The following is a 22,530-nucleotide window of genomic DNA, read 5'->3' as shown; positions in this document are numbered from 1 at the left end:
TGGTGTATAGTCATTGATACACGGGATATAAACGGGTCTGTGTAAAACAAGTGTTTAAAATGTATATTTGTATTTAGGCACGAGGATTGCACAGCACTTCATGTGCAAGTAAAATGTAACAATATGTGAGCACGGGGAATTGCACTTTATTAATTTGCGTGCAGTTGTACCGCGACTCCAGCTGAATGATTGATTAGCAATCGAGTCACGGTACAGCTGCATAAAAGAGGCATGTTTTCACCCACTCTGGGTTGTGTGTTCGGTGAGTGGAGAACGGGATTGGAGACGAAGACAATTGTGATAATTGTAAGAAAAATAGAAGCTCACCGTGTTTGTCTGTGTAGTCCGTTTTGTTTGTCTATTTATTTTGGCGAAAGTCCTGTGTTTTTGTTTGTTGCAAACTTTTTATTTCCTGACTGTCTGTTCACTTATTAAATGCAGAGCTAGACCATTCGCTCTCCACCAAACTCCACCTCTCTGTTGCTTATTTCCTGGCTCTGGTCTGACGCAACCCACTCCGGCTGTCTTTGTGACAACTTCACATAAATAATTTATTATATCATATCCTAATCCTTCCAAATACCAAAGAAACATTATTAAGTCCACTGGTAGACATTGAAATGCCTCTAAATCTGAAAAATATATCATACTACAGGAAAACCTTAATTAACTTACTCCAAACAGACTGAACAATGTGTGGCTGTTTGACAGGTGGCTTTTTCAAGGTGTCTCTCCTTTGCTTGTATTGAAAACAGGCTCAATTCCCTGTGGATATTCTTATACTAGTACCTGCAGAAGGAATGAGTTATGGACATGCAAACAGCTTCAGATGTTAAATCTGTCAAATCAGCAGCCACAAACCTCAACATCTGGTCTGGTTGGCAGTAAAGAGGCTTACATTTTATGACAACGGAGGTTATCACTCACAATGTACTTTGTGGTGTATAGTGTGATCATTATGTGAACAGTTAATGTGACAGTTGATGATCAGTCTACAAAACTACAATCCTGTTTTTTTTTTTTAAACAAAAAATAAGTTTAGCAACAAACAGTGGGGACAACTTTTAGTTTACTCTATTAGGTATAAAACAAACAGTCCTAATTCTCTTCAGTGTTTGACTAATATATGCGTTATAGGATTCCAGAGTTAGCATTGCATTATCTTTGGTACTCCTGTAGGCTAGGGAGTTAAAACTAGTAGGGACTGTTTCTACTCATCACACTAAAGCCAAGTTTTTGGTTCCTCAGGCTCCTTGAGTTCCTGACTATAAAGAGGCAATTGGCTTAGTCGTGTGATTGGACGATACCCACAGGATTACTGTATTTATCTAGATTCAGTATTTGGTATTTGGTTCAGGTCAGATGGAAGAACTACACCCACTTTTGTTTCCATCTTTGGCACCAGTAATATTAGACACGTTTTTTCTACTCTCCACTGATTTGCGCAATAAGAAACAGTAAAATATTGTGATCCAAGTTTATATTTAGTTATTAATTAAATTAATTAAGGCATAAGGCAACAGTGTTATTTGTGCCACCTAAGGACAGGTGCTTCTGGATTCATTATCTGCATGTACTACAGGTGATCCGCAGTAATTTTCAGCCTAGCCTTAAATAATTTAGGGTAGGTTTGGAACAAAAACCAGGAGGGACACTGGCCCTCCACGACCAGGACTGGAGACCCCTGCTAGCAGATTCATTGCTCCATATCATCAGATTTATATTGCGCCCTTTTTAATTAAAACACCTAATGAATCTCCCTATTGTTTCTTGCTAATTCTACATTTGGTAGTCTTCTCCAGGCAGAATGTATGTATTTTATTAAACAAGTGGTGTGCAGTGTAGTGACTACATCTTCTTTACAGTGAGTGTAAAGCGGTCAGTTTTGTTCAAAGAATGTATAGCTAGGTGTGTGCGTGCAGAGGTTGCTTAGTGGTGTGTAGTGTGCAGGGGTTGCATGGTGGTGTATGTGTGTAGGGATTGCATTGTGGTGTGTGCGTACAGGGGTTGCATGGTGTGTGCATGCAGGGGTTGCATGGTGGGTGTATGCATGCAGGGGTTCATGGTGGTGTGTGCATGCAGGGGTTGCATGGTGGTGTGTGTCTGCAGGGGTTTTACGGTGGGTGTATGCATGCAGTTGTTGCATGATGGGTGTGTGTGTGTAGAGTTTGCATGGTGGTGTATGCGTGCAGGGGTTGCATGGTGGTGTGTGTCTGCCGGGGTTTTATGGTGGGTGTATGCGTGCAGGGGTTGCATGGTGGTGTGAGTGTGCAGGGGTTGCATGGTTGTATGAGTGTGCAGTGATTGCATGGTGGGTTTATGCATGCAGGGGTTGTATGGTGGTGTGTGCATGCAGGGGTTGCATGTTGATGTGTGTGGGGGAGTGCAGGTTTGTCACAAAAGAGGGGGCGGAGGAGAGGGCTTATAAGGGGGTGCAGGGAAAAGGCTGGGAAGGGTAGGGTAAAAGAAAAACTGCTACAATAATTTATTTTCACTTTCGACTTCCAGTACCCTTTTCTCACTTTATGATTTTATTTTGTTATTAATTAATTATTGTCAAAATAAAGAGCCTTCATCTACTCATGGCTGCAGTCTCATTACTGTCCCCAAAAGATCCCGAAATGCTACAGTATATTGATGGACATTACATAAGCAAATGAGCTGTCCTGTTTTTCCTTCTCAAAAATGTATTTTAATATTAGCCTTTAATAAAGGAAAACGACTGCATTAATTAATTAGCATATGTCTATTTCAGTGCAATGTGGTCTCTTCATTGTAATAAGAAACACGTTTTTTACTTTTCATTTACATTTTCAGTTTTTTCATTAAAAAAATAGTGTTTTCTCGGGAGAGTAAAAAATACATTCACTTTGATTCATGTACTAAGGGTTACTCGACTGTCAGCTGAGTCCCCATAACTGGGCTGAATGCGAAAATTATCTAAAAACCACGGGCCCAGAAATTGGAACGTTATCAGAGTGGCCCGGTATTTGGGACATTATCTGAAAACCAAAGCGGCCCAGAATTTGGGACGTTATCTGCAAACCAAAACAGCACAAAATTTGGAACTTAATGAAAACAAGGGCAGTCTATATGTAAAACTGTGATTACATTAGAGATAAACTAATATATCCTGTAACAGAAAGCCAATTCGTACATTCGTGCATAACATGATCATTCATATAAAGTAATAACTCATAGTTTGTTATATTAGTACAGCAAAATACTACGTTATATTTTAATTGAAAGGTTGTAGAAAGCAGATCTCTCGCTCGCTCTCTATCACGTTAAAAATGCCTGCAAGCTTTTCCACTCGTGTGACGACATATTCACGTGACAGACATGAACCAATCAAAAAGCGAGACTTATGTAATTCCATCCCAAAAACCGAGCTGGTGTTATGTTATACCTCCTACTCGCCAAGTAAGAAGCTGCAAACTATAGACAGTAACAAGTTCGATTTTTTGGAGTTAAAGTTTAAAATGAGTCAATTAGGGAATCTGGTTCAGATATGTTCACAAAACAGGAAAGGGTTCCTGTGTGCAGCAGGGGTGAGTTTAGGTGTTATTGGTGTCGGGATCCTGATAAAATCACTTGTAAAGAGAAGGCAGAGGAAACTGATTCAGGTCGGAGTTGTGTCAGAGCTGTGCATTTATCCCATTAAATCGTGCAAAGGAATCTCTGTAAATACAGCAGAATGTCTGGAAATGGGGCTGAAATACGGGGAGCTCAGAGACAGGTAAGCAGTAAAAATAATTGATGTGAAAAACGCACCAGAGGTTTGGGAAGGGAATAAGGATTTTAAAATCAAACTCATGTATTAATGAAATGCATAGTGACATAATGCAGGGGCAGATCTAGACTGTCATGAAGGGGTGGGGGGTTGGGGTTACCTGATACGAAACATGCCGTTAAAGTAAACAATACGTCGACATTTTTAACGAAATGGACAGGGGGGGGGGCGGCACAGGACCGGACCCGTCACCCTCCTCTTAAGAGCAGTCTTGTGCAGTTACAAAATAATAATAATAATAATAATAATAATAATAAATAATAATAATAATAATAACAATAATGCTGCATTGTATGCAATCGATACTAATATGTAAAATGGAAACAATAATAAAATGGTATTTGGGCCTACTCTTGTTTGTTCAAACACAACATGGAACATGCTAATTATTCACAAAGTACGTTTAAGCTTTTACCCCATTCCTTTGAGAATGTCGCCCTCTGTCTGTAAATAATGTTTATTGTTTTCTTATTCTTTCCCATGCAGAAATCAGTACTGCATATGTTCGTTTTATTGCTAAAAAATACTTTTATTTATTTATTTTTTAAATAACTGAAACCATTGAAACATTGAAAAAAAGTGTTTATGTTTATCTTGATAAGTTCAGTGTATTTGATATTCTTGTCCTTATCAAAAACACCACACAATTGTCACAAAAGCAAGGTCAAGGATTTGAAGGCGCTCACCCTCTAAACTGGTATTTTGTGTCCCTGCTTGGGTTCTCCCCCCTCTATGGATAAAATAGGGAAGACTTTACTTACCAGCGTTAATCTTCATTCGAAGTGCCATGCAGGCTTTTAACTCAATTCTTAAAATAGACCGTAATGCATATTATTGTCACTATATATTTGAAACAACAAGGTGTATGACACCACCAAGACCCTGCCTCGATCAGGCCGACCCTCCAAACTGGATGACCGAGCAAGAAGGAGACTGATCAGAGAGGCTGCCTATAGGCCAATGGCAACTTTGCAAGAGCTACAGCCATTACTCAAGAAAGCCCACCTTGAATCCCATTTGAAGTATGCTAAAAACACTCTGGCGATTCTGTAGCCATGTGTCAAAAAGTTTTTGGTCTGACTAAAATAAAATGGAACTTTTTGGCAAATGCAAAGCATTATGTTTGGCACAAAGTCAACACAGCACATCACCCAAAGAACACCATCCCTACTATGAAGCATGGTGGTGGCAGCATCATGTTGTGGGGATGTTTCTCATCGGCAGGGACTGGAGCACTTGTCAGGATAGAAGAGAAAATGAATATAGCAAAGTACAGAGAAGTCCTTGAGGAAAACCTGCTGCCCTCTGCAAGAAAGCTGAAACTTGAAGTGCTTGAACAGTTTTGTAAAGAATGGTCAAATATCCCAACAGACTCACAGCTGTAATTGCTACCAAAGGTGCTTCTAAGTATTAACTCAGGGGGGTGGAGACTTATCCAATTATGATCTTTCAGTTTTGTATTTTTAATATAATTTTTTTTTTTTCTCAATAAAAAACTTGTTTCCCCTTAACAGTGTGGAGTATGGTGTGTAGATAAGAAAAAAAATCCTCATTTAAATGCATGAAACTGAGGCAGTGACACAACAAAATGTGTAAAAGGTTCAAGGGGGTGTAGACTTTCTACAGGCACTCTGTGTGTGTGTATCTGTGTATATACAGTGTCTTGCAAAAGTATTCAGACCCCTGACCAATTCTCTCATATTACCGAATTACAAATGGTACATTGAAATTTTGTTCTGTCTGATATTTTATTTTTAAACACTGAAACTCAGAATCAATTGTTGTAAGGTGACATTGGCTTTATGTTGGGAAATATTTAAGAAAAATAAAAAACTGAAATATCTTGCTTGCATAAGTATTCAACCCTTGTGCTGTGGAAGCTACCAGCTTGCACCCATGAAAGAAATTGCCCTAACGAGGACAGAATTACCTTACAATTGGCCTTCACCTGTGAACCATTAAAATTGCTGTCACATTTTCTGGATAAAAACCCCACTGTTGAAGGATCATTGGTAAGGCTGTGAATCTGAAGGAAAATGAAGACCAAAGAGCATTCTGCAGAAGTTAGAGATAAAGTAATCCAAATGCATAGATTAAGGAAAGGGTACAAAATAATATCCAAGTGTTTGGATATCCCAGTGAGCACAGTTGGATCAATAATCAGGAAGTGGAAGCTGCATCACACCATCCAGGCACTGCCAAGAAAAGGCTGTCCCTCAAAACTCAGCGCTCAAACGAGAAGTGTTTGTGAGAGAAGCCACAGAGAGGCCAACAATCACTTTGAAGGAGCTACAGAGTTCAGTGGCTGGGAATGGAGTAATGGTGCACCAGTCAACCATGTCAAGAGCTCTGCATAACAAGCCTGTATGGGAGGGTGGCGAGAAAGAAGCCGTTACTCAAAAAGTACCATCTGAAAGCATGTCTGGAGTTTGCCAGAAAGCATGAGAGTGACCCAGCTGCGATGTGGGAAAAGATTTTGTGGTCAGATGAGACCAAGATAGAGCTTTTGGGCCAAAACTCAAAGTGCTATGTGTGGTGCAAACCTAACACTGCCCAAGCCTCAAGACACACCATCCCTACAGTGAAGTATGGTGGTGGCAGCATCATGGTGTGGGGATGCTTCTCATCAGCAGGGACTGGGCATCTTGTTACAATTTGAAGGAAGAATGGATGGAGCAAAATACAAGAAAATACTGCAAGAGAATCTGCTTCAGTCTTGCTAAAAAACTGAAGCTTGGGAGGAAATTCACCTTTCAGCAGGACAATGATCCCAAGCATAAGGCCAAAGCAACATTGGAGTGGCTCAAGAACAAAAAGGTGAATGTCCTACAGTGGCCCAATCAAAGTCCTGATCTCAATCTCATTGAGAATCTGTGGCACTATTTGAAAATTGCGGTCCACTGGCGTTGTCCAACCAACCTGAACAACCTGGAGCAAATCTGCCAAGAAGAATGGCCCGAAATCACTCCGACACTGTGTGCAAAGCTGGTACATACTTACCCCAAAAGACTTGAAGCTGTTAGTGCAGCGAAAGATGGCTCTACCAAATATTAATGTGTGGGGGTTGAATACTTGTGCAAGCAACAGTAATTGATTTTGAGTTTCAGTGTTTTAAAATATCGAACAGAACGAAATTTCGATGTACCATTTGTAATTCAGTAATATGAGAGAATTGGTCAGGGGTCTGAATACTTTTGCAAGGCACTGTGTATGTGTGTGTGTGTGTGTGTGTGTGTGTGTGTGTGTGTGTGTGTGTGTGTGTATATATATATATATATATATATATATATATATATATATATATATATATATATATATATATATATATATATACACACACACACACACACACACCGGACAAAAATATCAATGCAACTTGCAATAATTTCAAAGATTTTACTGCGTTACAGTTCATATAGTGAAATCAGTGAATTTAAATAAATTCATAAGGCCCTAATCTATGAATTTCACATGACTGGGAATACAGATATGCATCTGTTGGTCAGATACCTTAAAAAAAAAAAAAAAAAAAACGCAGATGAAGAAGCTGGATGTGGAGGTCCTGGGCTGGCGTGGTTACACATGGTCTGCGGTTGTGAGGCCGGTTGGATGTACTGCTAAATCCTCTAAAACGATGTTGGAGGCCGCTTATGGTAGAGAAATGAACATTCAATTCTCTGGTGGTCATTCCTGCAGTCAGCATGCCAATTGCATGCTCCCTCAAAACTTGAGACATCTGTGGCATTGTTTTGTGTGACAAAACTGCACATTTTAGAGTGGCTTTTTATTGTCCCCAGTACAAGGTGCACCTGTGTAATGATCATGCTGTTTAATCAGCTTCTTGATATGCCACACCTGCCAGGATGATGGATTGTTTTGGCAAAGGAGAAATGCTCACTAACAGGGATGTAAACAAATTTGTGCACAAAATTTGAGAGAAATATAAACTTTTTGTGCATATGGAAAATTTCTAGGATCTTTTTTTAAAAAAAAAAGTTCAGCTCATGAGTACATTTGTACCCTGATTGTGAAATGTACAGTTTTTTTTTATATATATATATATATATAATTATACATTTTTAAGAAGTTTGTTAACTAATGCATATCAGTTTTATATGTATTTCCTCCAGATGATGCCTTGAGTGGCAGTAGCATAACTGTTGAATCAGAGTGTTGCAAGAAGGTTTTAAGTGGGGGAGTAGGCAAGTGTCCTGCAGTACAAGCTACCTTTAGGAGATGTAACTAAACTGGATAAGTAACAATATCTAGGTACTGGATTTTGTAGTCGAGTGTAATGTTAGTTTAAACTACTTTTAGATTACAAAGTGAAGCGTTTTCCCATAATTTGTATCACTTTTCATGCAGACACTGGCTGGTGATACAAGAGGATGGACACAAGGTGACTGGCAGACAGGAGCCTCGGTTGGTTTTGCTTACAGTGTCCAGTGATGACGTATACCTGTACCTAAATGCACCTGAAATGGAGGAGCTCCAAGTTCCTATTAAACTTTCCAGGTCAAATTCAGTAAAAGACTGTAGGTATGTGGGTTTTAAATGTTTCTTTCCTTATTGCCATAACATGTCTCTTCAGTTTCAATATAATTTAAAGCTTTAAAATGGTGTAACTATTTCCAAGAAATCGAGAGGTCCTGCATGAAAAAAGAATGGCTTCATCCGCTCGGTGGAATTTGTGCGTAATGGAATTAAATAAGTCATTGGTTTCAAAATACATTTTTTCTCCTATTTGCACTACCAACATGAATGGCCTCCTTTTTGTTCTGATAAGTATTTCTTCTTTCTTTGCTTGTTTATCTTAATGACATTTTTGTATTCAGCAATATAACACACAGTTACAATGTTGTTATTGATTCATGGTACCCAATCACTTGCTGTTCTGGAGGTGAGCTTTATTCCAATGGTCTAAATACAATAACATGTTACCTACAGCACAGATTGTGATTAGGTACCAGGAATCTATAGCAAGTAAAGAAACACCTGTTAAAATAACTTTGCACTAGACACTTTTTTATATTACAAGTTTTTATTTTAAAATTATCTTACTGTTACATTTTTATATTGTGTTTTTAGTGGTTCTAAATATTAGCTTTCACGGCTACGACAAAAATATTTGGGCTTGTACGATGTGGTCAAGTTAGAATGTAGGGTCAACTGTATAAATACAATAGATTATAGAATAGATCTGATGCTGTTTATTATGTAAAGATGTGACACATACAGCCAACTTATTAAATTAAAAAAAAGTGATATTAAAAAAGATACAATTGAACCAGAATAGGGGGACAAGTTTGCCCCATCATGAATAGTAAGTAGACACCAAGGAAATATGTTTTGGTGTAAATCTGAACAGCATTGTGGATCACTGCAGCTTTAAGTATCCCATCCAGTCTTCCGTGACTCAGCAATATTGTGGAATGTTTTAGCCAGTGAGGCCTAGTGGATATAGACTTAGATTTGGAAGCAGTAAATGCCAGGTTTATGTCCCAGCTGAGCCACTTGTGTGTGTACTCTGGAAAATCACTCGATCCTCATTTGCCCCAAGGCCTAGTCCCAGCCAGCTGTACTACTGTGCAGAAGTAGGACCCCACTAGAAAATAAAGGCTGTGTCTCCGCTGGGCTCTCTTGGGAAAGTAACAGTAAAAACCCCTGCAAACCCTGAAAATGTTCCTAGTTTCTATGTATATATATTTTCAAAAGTGATTCATTTAGTTTGGCTGTAGTAGCTTTGGCTCAAAGCACTACTCACTATGATTTATATTCTACTGGGAATTTGTCCAGCTTTAAATCATGGAAAAGCTCATGTTCACATTAACCCCCCAAATCAACATGTGACATTATAAAACAGATTTATACACATAAATAACATGTGTTTTGCATAGATTATTCATAGTAATGAAAACAATAGATTACCATGAGTATCCAGAGCTACTGATTGTCCATACCACGTTTTATTGCAGTGTATAGACCTGCATGTACTGGCTGCAGTGGATACTCATTGTCAGACTATCAGAACTTATCTGTTTTTAGTAATGATTGTTTGAATCTGTTTTAGTCAGATCGTGCCGGTTTCATTTTGCACTGCTATTAGCTATGAAGTTCTGGATATCAAACCCTTGCATCCTGTCTCTAGAGTGTGGGGCAGTGACATCCAGGGCAGAGACTGTGGAGAAGAGGCCTCCCGCTGGATCACTCGCTACCTGAACAATGAAAAGACATTCCGTCTGGTGCAGTATGAGCTTGATATGCAACCCAGAAGACCACATGATACAGAAAAGAGATTCAAGCCAAACGATAAGGTAACTGATGTACTTGTACTCATACTTGTTATATAAACCAAATACTCCACGAATGTACTTTTCACTCTTGAAGACCGCAGTAAATGCTATTCTGCCATCATCATTGGTTGAATAACTACAGTACCCCATAAATGTTCATTATGTATCCTCTAGTATGTACGCTACCGGTCAAAAGTTTTAGAACACCTCCATTTTTCCAGTATTTCTTGAAATTTACACAGTTTAATGTCTCAGTGTACTCTGAAATTAAAGCATAGAACAAATAAACAATTGGAGATAAAAAAAAGAAATCATGGAATTGTTTTGTTTAACAAAATGTAATCTAAATTTTTTACTCATCAAAGTAGCCACTTTTTGCAGATATAACAGCTGAACACACTCAAGGCATTCTTTCTACAATGGAAATCAAATATTGTTCGGGAAGTTCTTCCCAACACTGTTGCAGAAGTTCCCACAAATGTGTTGCACTTGTAGGTTGCTTTGCTTTCACCCTTCTGTCCAGTTCATCGCAAACCAGCTTGATGGGGTTTAAGTCTGGAGACTGCTGACCATTCCATGATTTGAAGCCTACCGTCTTGTTCTTTTCTTCTAAGGTAGTTCTTACATAGCCTGGAGGTATGTTTTGGGAGGTTATCTTGCTGTAGGATGAACCCCTGACCAACTAGGTGTATACCAGAGGGTATTGCATGGCGCTGCAAAATGCTGTGGTAGCCGTTTTGGTTCAGAGTGCCACTCACTCTGTGCAAGTCGCCGACTCTGGATCCAGCAAAAGAGCACCAGACCTCCCGCTTCCTCCTCCATGTTTGACAGTTGGTGTCGCACACCGAAGAACCATCCTTTCGCCTACTCGACGGTGTACAAAAACCCTGCATGATGAACCGAAGATTTCAAATTTTGATTCATCGGTCCATAAGACCTGCTTCCAGTCATCAGTAGTCTACTGGCGGTGCTTCATGGCCCAGGCAAGCCTCTTTTTCTTATTTTGCCATCTTAGCAATGGCTTTCTTACTACCACTCGACCTGTCAAACCTGCAGCTCGAAGTCTTCTCTTCACAGTTGAAACTGAGACTTGCTTACTTCGAATAGTGTTAAGCTGTGCTTGAAGCTGTTGTCCTGTGAGCCGCCTATCACGCAAGCTGTTGATTCTCAGAAACTTGTCTTCTGATTCTGTTGTGGCTTTGGGTCTGCAAGACCTCTTCCTGTCAGAGTTTCCTAGGAAACTGTACTCACTGACACCTTGGCTTTCTTTGCAATTTTTCTAAAGGAAAGACCTGCACTTTTAAGGGTTATAATGGTCTGTCTGTCTTCCTTTGTTAATTGCCTTTTTCTCGCCATTATGATAGCATGTGGCAAAGTGGCTAGTGGAGAGGAACAGGTGTAGCGGTGATGCAATGCAGGAGTGACAGGCAGACAACAGTTTCCAGTGGAAAAGGTGCTTTTATTTATAATCTAGGTCTGGTGACCGTTAAATAATAAATCCCAGGCTATACACAACAATGTGTAAAGCGCAGGGATGGCAATACGGTGCTGACCCTCGGCGACAGCTCCGGATTTGTGCTTCAACTGTCTGGTGGTGCAAAACACTGACAATTATTACACAGACAAACACAAAACGCGTAACCCGTCTTTTCTTTTAATAATGAGAGCTCCTCTCTCGGTCCTTCTCTCTCCACGCGTTTACCCAAACGAAGGAAAAGATCAGCGTTACCCTGGCCCCTATATGTAATCCCGCATGATATCGAGGTAAACGGTTGCAGCTGCCTTATTACTTGCAGCTGCGTCTCGTTTACCTTTCAAGTCAATATGGTCTTACAACAGAGTCTCGCTTCTTTCCAGGCTGACCCACTTCCCTGACCTGGAAACGAACTGTCAGCCCAGCCCTTCCAGATACTTCTCCTCTCGTTCTTTAGCGCCCTCACAGGTCGGGAGGAAGATTCATCACCAGAACTCATCTTTCCGTCACATAGCAATATGCTACTTCCTGCAGTACAGTACTGTCCAAATAATGCTTAAGAGGGTGTAGTAACACAGTCTGTTCCAACACTGCTTTTATAGGGTTTGTAAGTAATCAACAAAAGTGTGGAGACCTGTAGGAATTGTTAGCATCAACTTTCAAGGCTTAATTTACTTCCATTGCTGCAGAACAGCTGTAAGTTGTTAACCCATTACTTGTCCCCTGAAAAAGGCCTTTTTGTATAACTCTGAAATGTACATTATTTTTCAGTATTGGTAACCTAAACTTTTTTTTTTAACCTCTGGCAGTTTACCGCTTACCTTTGTACCATTTCAGGTTATTCACTGGACTTGAACTGCTTAAATTTCAATAAAAACTGGATAAATGGGGGTGTTGTAAAACTTTTGACCGGTAGTGTATGTACTACTCTTGTGTTTGGACAGATGAATAAATTGGATGAAGCCGGTTTTACTTACTTAATATCTTGAAATCCCTGAATGCCCCCCTCTTCAAAATTAGACACAGTGTAATATTAGGTACAGTGGCACCCCAAATGCTATCCATTTATTACCAATGAGAAACTATTGGGTAGAATTTTCTTTAATTTTTGTGACTGACTGCAAAGAGTTCCAAGATTCAATAAAATATTAAGAAATCATTTTTGTCTTGACTGTATGTATGAAAAAATGCTATTCTGCATTGGTAGTGAATGGGTTTGGGGTGTCACTGCACTTATGGAAAGACTTGCTTATTAAAACTTTTTGCCTATTTTTCAGTAGGGGATTGTTATCAATTCTGGGATACCAAGATATTTATGTAAGCAAGTTGCCTGCTTGGGGTAAATAAATTGCCCACATGTCCATCTGTCCCAGAGCTTGTGGAGGGTTGGGTAAAAACAGATGTTTTTTGGTCCCATGCTGGTAATTTGTGGGTAAATCCAGGGGAAAGGTGTGCATTGTGAGCATGTTTGAGTGTACATTCTTATTAATACTCTTGTATTCCTCTGCTGTCAGGTTGCCTACCCTGACTACAGTCCTATCATGTTGCTATCTGAGGCTTCCCTGGAGGATCTGAACACCAGGCTGGAGAAGAAGGTTGAGATGAGACACTTCAGGCCTAGTATTATTGTCACAGGTTGTGATGCCTTTGCAGAGGTAAAGTGGCTGTTTAAGTCCTTTGGTGTTACCCCCGTATGTTGTGGATCATTCTCTGGGTACCAAAAGTGTGGCCAAAATAATATGCAAACAGGTGTTTATTAAGAAAATCCTTTTTTGTTAACAGTCTTGTATTACAATACTGTATACCATGAACAGTAATTAAACAAATGCACATGAATGTGCTGCACCATAAAACATACTGTATATTTAACAAAATGTGAATAGCCTCATTGTTTAAGGTACACATTTTATAAATCTCTTTGTAATTTACCTCTGAAGTAGATTCCATTTGCCAGATAACTTTTTAAGATTAAGTTTGTACATTGGACAGACCTTATTTTGTACCCCTGTTGCAGAGCATAAACCTTATACTAGTTCAAGTAGTCTCCATAGGACACTAATTTTTCTGGGAGTAAAATAAAGAACAAATGCTCCACTCAGTCATTTTGAATTGGTGGGTAAAATGTAGTGCTTTTTTTGACACCAAAGAATAGTAAAGGAAATAATTAAAATAAATATCTTCCTTTGGAGGTTTTGGGGAAGGGCAGCACTGCCACACTGTGGTGAAACCATTAATAAGCTTCTTAACCACATCCTTTTTTTTTTAACTCGGTTCCCTGTGTCTGGTTAACGTATTAAAAAATAGCAAACCATTCATGTATGAAAACACATGAATTCAAAGGCTCGTAGCTGTTTTATAAAAATGTGTAGAAATAAATCTAAACATTATGAAAAGCATTCAGAATAATAGAGACAAGTCTAAATTCAACATATCCGATGGTCTTGCTTCTGATAATCAGGGATCCAGACACCCTGAAGTGGGCTGTACCTGACTGTGTCTGCTATACTCAATCCAGTTTTTTTTTTTTTTTTTTTTTTTTTTTTTTTTTTTTAGTTTACACCCTCAGGAATAAGAATCAAGAGTCCTGCTCTGCCGGAACTCTTGCAAAATATGAAAAAAAAAAAAAAAATCAGTATTTTAATTGTCAAAATTTGTCCAATAAAAAAAGTTGAAAATCAAAAACAATTCCAAAAAACCAACTTATTTTTCAGGCAAATAAGTTTTCTGTGATTTTTAAATCGCAGGTATATATGGTTTTCAAGATATGGGTCAATAAGAAGATCAGATTACATAGACTTGTATAGTAAAAAAAAGACTTTTTGGGCCTTTTCCAATGTTTAACCATTTTTCCACAAATGTTTATTAGAACTTTTTATAACTTCATAAATTCTTCTTTTAAACACTTTTTTTGAATAGCAAGCATTGGTAAAGGCATTTTCAATTAGAAATGGTAGCTTTTGTGAACACAAACAAAGCATACCCCATAGCATAATCCAAGAGATAACACATTGTATCTTGTTACACGTTGGTTACATTAATACCACAAACACCAATGTGTTGCACTGCTGCAGTGTCGTACATGCCAAGTCAACTGCAGGGTGGAATTTTCTACCCCAGTTTATGAAACCCTGCTGATAAAAAGCACTGCTTGGTTGCACTTTGTTTAGCAGGTTAGTGGCCTGAGATTTGTGTTACTATATTACATTCTAGCATTACTAATTTATTTTATAACTGGATGCTTTGAATGTACTTTTGCTCCTTATTATATCTGAATTGTGTTGCAACTAAGTATATTGTTATTATCTCTAGCTTGGGAGATGGTGAGGCCTTTCTTGCGGTACATTCATGTGCATGTCACACTTCCATATTTAATCTTATCTTAAGAAATGGTCATTGAATTAAAATGAAACTTGGTATGGGCATTCCTTAGTAACAATCTATTCAGGCCATTATACGTTAATGAAGACTTTATTTTCAGAAAGTAAAACTTGTTATGTATATAAGTTATTACATTTATTGTGAATGCACTGTAGCTCTTAGAGAACTCTTTTTTTTTTTTTTTTAGCAGTGTCTGATTGGCTGAGTTTTATTAAAAGTGAAATACACTGTCACTGATACCAGAGATATATATGAAGTAGCTTTTTTGGAACTTATTTCTCAGATAGATGCTCCACTTTTCAATGAAGGGAGTATATTGTATATTGTATATATCAAGCATACACAATCAGTATCACCATCTCCTTAACAAACATGGAGTTGCAAATGCAGATGTCTATAGAACATTCAATTTAAAAAGACGCCTTGAAAAACACTACAAAACACCAGTTGACTGTAGGGTATTGATTGTACCTCAGAAAGGCACTTCTAGTCTTCTCTGTTCCTCTCAACTAAATGTTGGTGAGCTTCTTTCCAAACTGAAAAAAGTTCATCCAACATCTAATGAATTGAAATGGATGGAAGAAAGTGGAGATGAAGATTAAGATGAAGAACCCATTCATAGTCCACAGCAGCTGAAAATGATGTCATATCTTTCAGCTACAAGTAGAAGATCTGACTTGAAGGAAACAGGGAAATTATACAGGGAAAACATAAAGGACAGGAGACAGCAGATATCTGAAATTAATATGGACATATCTATAAATGAAGCACCTGGGGGTGTCACCAACAGTTTAAATAATCACTTTCCATGGTTTTTAAATGAAGCTGATATTGCAGTTGGTGACAGTGGAAGAGTGAGCCTTGAATCACACCAGCAAGAGGTTGTTCTCAACCTTGCTCAAGATGTATGCCGGCTTGGGAACAGTGTCAGCTACCAGGATGCCCAAAGGTATATTACTACCATGGCAATTTCTGTAAATGACGAGATTAAACATGATGGGTTCTTTACACAAAAAATATGAGGGCTGGTCACTTTACCCACTTTGCAATTGACAACTTAGACTTCCAGGAACACACAAAAGATGGCAGTACCCTTCATGCAATAACTCATAACATCTACCAATATTTGCTTGAAGGGGAAGAGACAAAGCTTATGGGTGGTGTACCTTTGTTCAAGACACGCAAGACATCTTTTCAAGCTCCGGGTCCATTCCAGATTGAAATCATAAGTTTGACTCGGAAAGGAAATAACACATTTACCAGAACTGTCCTGCAACTGTCACGAGGAAGCAGACACAAGGATGTTTGCACATATTTCATACTGTGTTAGACATCATCATTATGACAGGGCAGTTTGTCTAGCGAACGACACTGACATAATAATGCTGAGGATAGATTACTCTGTGCGCATCCCAGGACTAAAGGAAATATGGGTCCAGAAGGCAGACACAGCTTTGGTAAAGGGCAGTAAGGTTTTAAATGTATAATCAGGAGAAACACATTTATCTTAGGAAGTATTGGAGAAACTAGAGAAATGAAATGTAATGTGTATGATTCTGACCACCACTTTTTGTCTTCAGGACTCATGGCACGAGCTACAGATTGGTGGCACCTGTCTCCGCCGTGTCATGGCATGTGGGAGGTAAAGTTTCTACTAAACAGTATAGTGAGGTTGGCAAAAAATAATGAACACCTGTGTTAACACTGTCCATAGGGTGTAGGGATGCCATGGACAGCCAGAAAAAGTACTGATTCGATGAGATGTTAAGTCGTTCTTGAGAAATACATAACAGTTCCTCAACAGTGATCTCTGATCCCTTCAGGGAAGTTGGGGATGGCAATGTGCCCACAGAGGCATTTGTTTTAAGACTTTTCTTTGTGAAACATGTGTTTTTTTGTTTAGTCTTAGATGTAAAAGAACCTGACAACCGACTATTATTATATATATATATATATATATATATATATATATATATATATATATATATATATATATATATATATATATATATATATATATATATATATATATATATATATATGAGTAACTGTAACAAAGGTTACATTTTGACCTTCGAAGGTTCAAAACACATTACCAAAGGAATGTTCGAACTTTCGATGGTAGTAATTTGCATAATTTACTGGTGACGTCACTATAGCTACTAGTTTATATTTGGTTGAAAATTCTATTATTTTACAAGTAATCCATATAAATGGAATAAAACATTCCCATGTAGTTTAAAAATACATTATATAGAACAGTAAACATGTTTTTATAATTTAAATAAAAATACATGTTGTTCATGGACATGAAATTGATGCTGCTTGTGCGATCTACAATAAACTTGCATTGCAGCATCACCTTTTTGCATCCAATAAAAAAAACTGTTTTAACAGAATAAGAAGAATATGAACTTATGCTTGTCAAGAGATCCCAGAGATTGGTTGTGCCTCCATGATACATCAAAGGGGCTTGCCCAATTTGCATTCAATTTTTTTTGGTCATCTGAACAATAGAGGGTTTGAAACATTTCTTTCAATACAGCTTATGCTTATCTTGTGCTTATGCTTATCTTGCAATGTCTTATACTCTAGGTTTTCAATACATATTTTACTGAAGTAATATAACCGCTATAGGTACATATAACAATTTGGTAGTGGATTTTAATAGAACAATTTTTGTTTAAACAGTATGCATTATACAACTCAAAAGATCAAATTTTGCATGTAAGTGACATTTAATGTGTGATTTATAGTATTCACATATCATCAAACGGTTTCTGTTGAAAGAAAAAAAAAACAACATACAGTGAGCGAATGCTGCCTGACGAACCTTCGACGGTTTATAACTACCTTCAAATTCCTGGCTAACGAACAAGCGTTTGGCATGAGCTTCAGTGACCAAGACAGCTCAACTTGCTGAAATTTCATGATCAGTTGACTGCAAATTTCAATCTGGGGCGCAGTTTCATCAAAAACGGTCCTCCGAGAACGCCACAGAGCAGGATACCGTAGTTGGGTTGCAGTGCACAAACTGCTCACCACCCCTGGCAATGCACGAGTCCTGTGGTGCAAAGAGCACAGGCAATGTACTATCGAGCAGTGGAGAAATGTGATATGGTTAGATGAATCATCCTTCACCATGTTCTCGACAAATGGACAAGTGCACACGTGGCACCAACCTAAAGAACTCTACAGTCCTGAGTGCTTGGTTCCAACAGTAAAGGGTTCTGATGGTTCCGTAATGTTGTGGGGTGCATTTTCCTGGCATGGTTTGGGTGCACTTATTCCCTTAGAAGGCAAAGTCAATGCTAATTGCTACTTAATGGCATTGAGTGATCATCTCCACCCCATGTTGCAGCATTTCTTTCTTGCCAGGGGGGTGTCTTCCAGGATGACAATGCCCCCATCCACAGAGCATATGTAGTTGCCCAATGGTTTGATGAGCATGACGCTGATGTTATCCTTATGTCATGGCCTTCTCGGTCACCAGATCTGAACCCATTTATGGGGTGTTCTTGAACGACGCCTGAGACAGCGTTTTCCACCTCCATCAACCAGGCGTGAGTTGATTGACTTTCTGGTGGAAGAATGGTGCTGCATCCCTGCTGAAGAATTGCAGCGGCTGGTAGACTCAATGCCACGGCACATACACCCCGTACTGGCCACACGTTGCGACCCAACACCCTGTTAAGTGACTTTACATGGATGTTTCCATTTTTTTGTTGACTACCTGTATATATTGTTTGGAGTATTTGTTTAGGGATACAGTAGTCTCTGGCTAAGAGAACACCCCCCAGGAACCAAACAGTGTTCTCTTAGCCAAAGTTATCTCTAAGATGGAGTTGACTACCTGACACAATGCGAATCAATAAATTAATGCATATTTATTACTTGTCGTGGCACCTGTACATCAACATATGCAATCAACAGAATAAGAGAAAAGCGAGTGTTCTCTTAGGAGGTGTCCCTCTACACAGACTACTGTAAACAAAAATCTGAATCTTCAGATTCTCTCGCAGAAGGCTGTACATCATATAGGAAAAAAAAAACAGAAAAACAACACTGACACTATTGTTGATACTGTTACAGTAGAACCTCAGAGTTATGAACACCAAATTTACAAACTGATCGGTTAACCAAACACCCCACTTTTAGCTGGAAGTGTGCAATGACTCACCCAAAGAAAAGCACAAGGCTAACCTACTGGAATGGTAAGAACTGTGAAACGCAGACATGTTACACTTTCAAAAAAGCAAACATTGAAAATATTTTTAAAACCTTGACAGTGGTGTCATCCTCAGCAATGGGAATACTGTATCGGGGGGAGGCAAGCTAAAAAATTCAACAATTTGCAAATGAGAGGAAATACAGCGGAGCAGTAAAAACAGATGTTGCATACGCAAAGCTGCTGCTGCTGATTTTGATTAAGCCGTATGCTGGTCATGAAGAAAGCAAAATTACTGTATTAACAATGCATCCAGGCAGATTTCAAAGCAAGTACAGTAATTCGTCGTATATTTGCCCGTCACATGTCCGCCCAAGCCGTTTATCCACCATGATCAACCTTTTCATCAGCGTTGGTTTATTGAACAGAAGATTAGTTCATACACTGTAGATCCTAAGTTTTTGTACACTGTGTTGTATGTACTCCGTGGGCTGCCATTGCTGGTATTGTCACATGAGCTATACAGTGTGTCAACATACAAAATCCTGTTCGCCTGCGGGGCGTATCAACTTCGATCTCCTGCCTGTCACTCAGCAGCGAAATCACGCACTCACACGGCAGACACAAAAAAGTTTTCTTTTAAGCCAAAGGAGTCTGAATGACTGAGCAACTGCATGAATGCATTTTGTTTAAAATAAAATAAAAACAAGCACTAAATGAACCCAGGTTTTCTTGGATGTTTTAAATCTGTGTTTTTGCTATAGTTACAATTGTAATATTTAGTGAAAGTATAGTACTGTTTAAAGCTTTTCAAACAATAACAATGAGTCCTGTATTACTATGCTGTTCACTAGATCTACTGTACTAGTAAAATAAGCATTACATGAATGCAGCACATTTACCTTTGAAGAAGTAATTTAAATCATAACTTATAAACCTATATGTGTAAAATAATATAATATACACACGTTTACTATACAGCTGAAATATGTCAAACTTCACTGCCTTATTGTGTTAAACTTAACATGCTGTTTATTTTCCATTGTGTGTTGAGCAGATGCATTTTCACAACTGTTGATCCTAACACTGGGGTCATTGACAGAAAACAACCTCTTGAAACACTGAAAAGGTATTTATGAAAATTGGTTTGTACTTCAATATATATGTTTTTGGTTTTTTAAGTGCGTAATGTTTTGTTTTTTTGCTTTTATTTGACAGAAAATGTGTCTTTTGGTAAATATATACTCTTATGGTAAAATGATCAGTGTTTACTGTAGTATGTAATTTGAAGGATTTTAATACTATTTTAGGTGCATGCAAAATTCCTTCAAAGCAGACTTTTTGCATTTGAGAAAGAAGTTTGCTAACTGTAGCTTCCCCTGTTCATAATATCAAGACAGTCACCTTTTTTCACCGTCTGAATCTGAACAACCAACAGTACGAAGCTACTGAAAAGCAAATGCCCAGCCTGAGAAGTCTTCTCCCACCTGGCCACTGGTCACGGAAGTGCAATCTGTTTAATTGTCCTCCCCAACCCAAGGGAACCAATACTGAGCACCCTATGGTCTCCCTGACAACTTGAACCAACGCTCCTGATCATGTGACTCATTCTGCACTACAGTGTGGTTGTGCCTTTACTGGGTGACCCATGGGGGGAGCCCCACAAGTAAGCCCCTGAGTATTGTTCAGATCTACTTTAGTTGCTAACAGTGTCACTGAGGCTCAATTAAACAGTCGGGTGCTTTGACACCCTCCCCCTCCTTATTGAAATAAACCTAAGCATAGCAGTTGTGATTAAATTTTTTTTTTTTTAAACAGCTACCGGAAGTGTGATCCATCAGAGCAACACCTATACAAATCAGCCCCGCTGTTTGGACAGTGCTATGGTGTTGACCAAACTGGAATTCTTCATGTTGGCGATCCTGTGTACAAGATAATTTACTAAAGGAGCAATTGGAAGCAAGTCAATAATTACTTGATTTGAGTGTTCTCAGCATTAAGTTGCCAGTGAGAATAACAAATATCTTCAAACAACAATTATTAATATTAGAGCTGTCAGAAAGTTGTAGTTTCACTACTTGTTGGTGACTAGTTTACATTTGTGCTAAAACTCCCCCCCAGTACACTAATACATATTGCAAATAACTAGTTTTGCTTAACTGACAAGAAATATAATTCTGTCCCAGATTCACCAAGCTAAATAAAATGTCTGTGTAAATGATAATAAATGATCTGTGGAAATAAAAACAAGTAATCTATGATGTGTGTTAACCATGTGAGTGTGAATTAAGTACACAATTTATAAAGGCTATTCAGTATTAATGATTTTTTTGTAATTATTATGGACATGGATTACACCGTGTAACAAATATTTTTTTTTTTTTTTTGGTTCCTGGGTAGTAAGTGTTATTTCCTAATTGCTTATGCCTCAAAAGTATAGAAAATGGTTATTATTCCCCACAAACTTTGCTTTTGTGATCAGGACAGTGATATTTCAAAATATCACTATTTCCAGTGGGAAAACGGGCAAATGTGTGTCTTTTCGTTCACATAAAGTCAGAAAAAAACAACATATGAATCCAAATTAACATGTATTTATACTAAAGTAATACAAAAATGACTACAAAAGATTTAGAAGTGAGTAGTTTTTCGAGATTTACGATTATACTGTATTTACAGTATAATCGTACATCTTGAAAAACTGCTCACTTCTATTCCAAAGTTTGTGGGGAATAATAGCCATTTTCTATACTTTTGAGGCATAAGCAATTAGGAAATAACACTTACTACCCAGGAACAAAAATTGTGTTACATAGTGTTATATTGCATATGAAATGTACTGAATGTGGAAGACGGTGCCCCTGTGTCTATTTCATATGTTAAGAAATGTTCAGCACTTAGACTTATTTGTAATTATAACTGAAGAGTTTTACGCATTTTAATTAAAACTATTGCTTGGAAAACATACTATGTATTTAATCAGGTGTGTTTTCTTTTGATTTAACTTGCTTTACGCTCTATTGCAATGTAATTGCAAATGTAAATGAGTGAAACATTTTATCACCTCACTTATCAGTATGAAAATAATAAACAAAACGTATATTTAACTAAAAACAAAACTTCTCATGATTTATTGTGGTTTTGCATTATTTACAATTTTCGTGAAAAAATGAATACTTTGTTTTTTTTAACACTAAGTTCATATGTACGCAACTCGCTGACACAAAACTCAGTAAATAAATGAATGATGTTACGTACTGCACTCGGGCAAACACATCCTTATGTAAACAGCTCTTCAAAACTGTAAAAAGAAAAGTTCCATCCTTAGCCTAGATTACTTCACCCACATGGTATTTTCTATGGACCAATCCGGGTGACTCATCATAGCGTAATGCTTTTTAGCAATCTTTGGTGCCTAAACAAG

The 22,530-nt window shown here is 38.1% G+C and overlaps 1 protein-coding gene across 1 annotated transcript; it reads left to right on the top strand.

The window, feature by feature from the left end:
• Positions 1–3,373: 3,373 nt before the first annotated feature.
• Positions 3,374–21,433, top strand: marc1 (mitochondrial amidoxime reducing component 1). Its single transcript, XM_041250587.1, has 7 exons — positions 3,374–3,739; positions 8,159–8,332; positions 9,942–10,107; positions 13,075–13,215; positions 16,519–16,580; positions 20,164–20,235; positions 20,925–21,433. The coding sequence occupies exons 1-7, from the start codon at positions 3,483–3,485 to the stop codon at positions 21,049–21,051; spliced, it is 999 nt and encodes a 332-aa protein (XP_041106521.1). The 5' UTR covers positions 3,374–3,482; the 3' UTR covers positions 21,052–21,433.
• The last annotated feature ends 1,097 nt before the right edge of the window (positions 21,434–22,530 follow it).

This window comes from Polyodon spathula, chromosome 5 (assembly GCF_017654505.1).
Source record: "Polyodon spathula isolate WHYD16114869_AA chromosome 5, ASM1765450v1, whole genome shotgun sequence".
Lineage (NCBI taxonomy): Eukaryota > Metazoa > Chordata > Actinopteri > Acipenseriformes > Polyodontidae > Polyodon > Polyodon spathula.
This window is presented reverse-complemented; position numbering and strand designations above follow the sequence as displayed.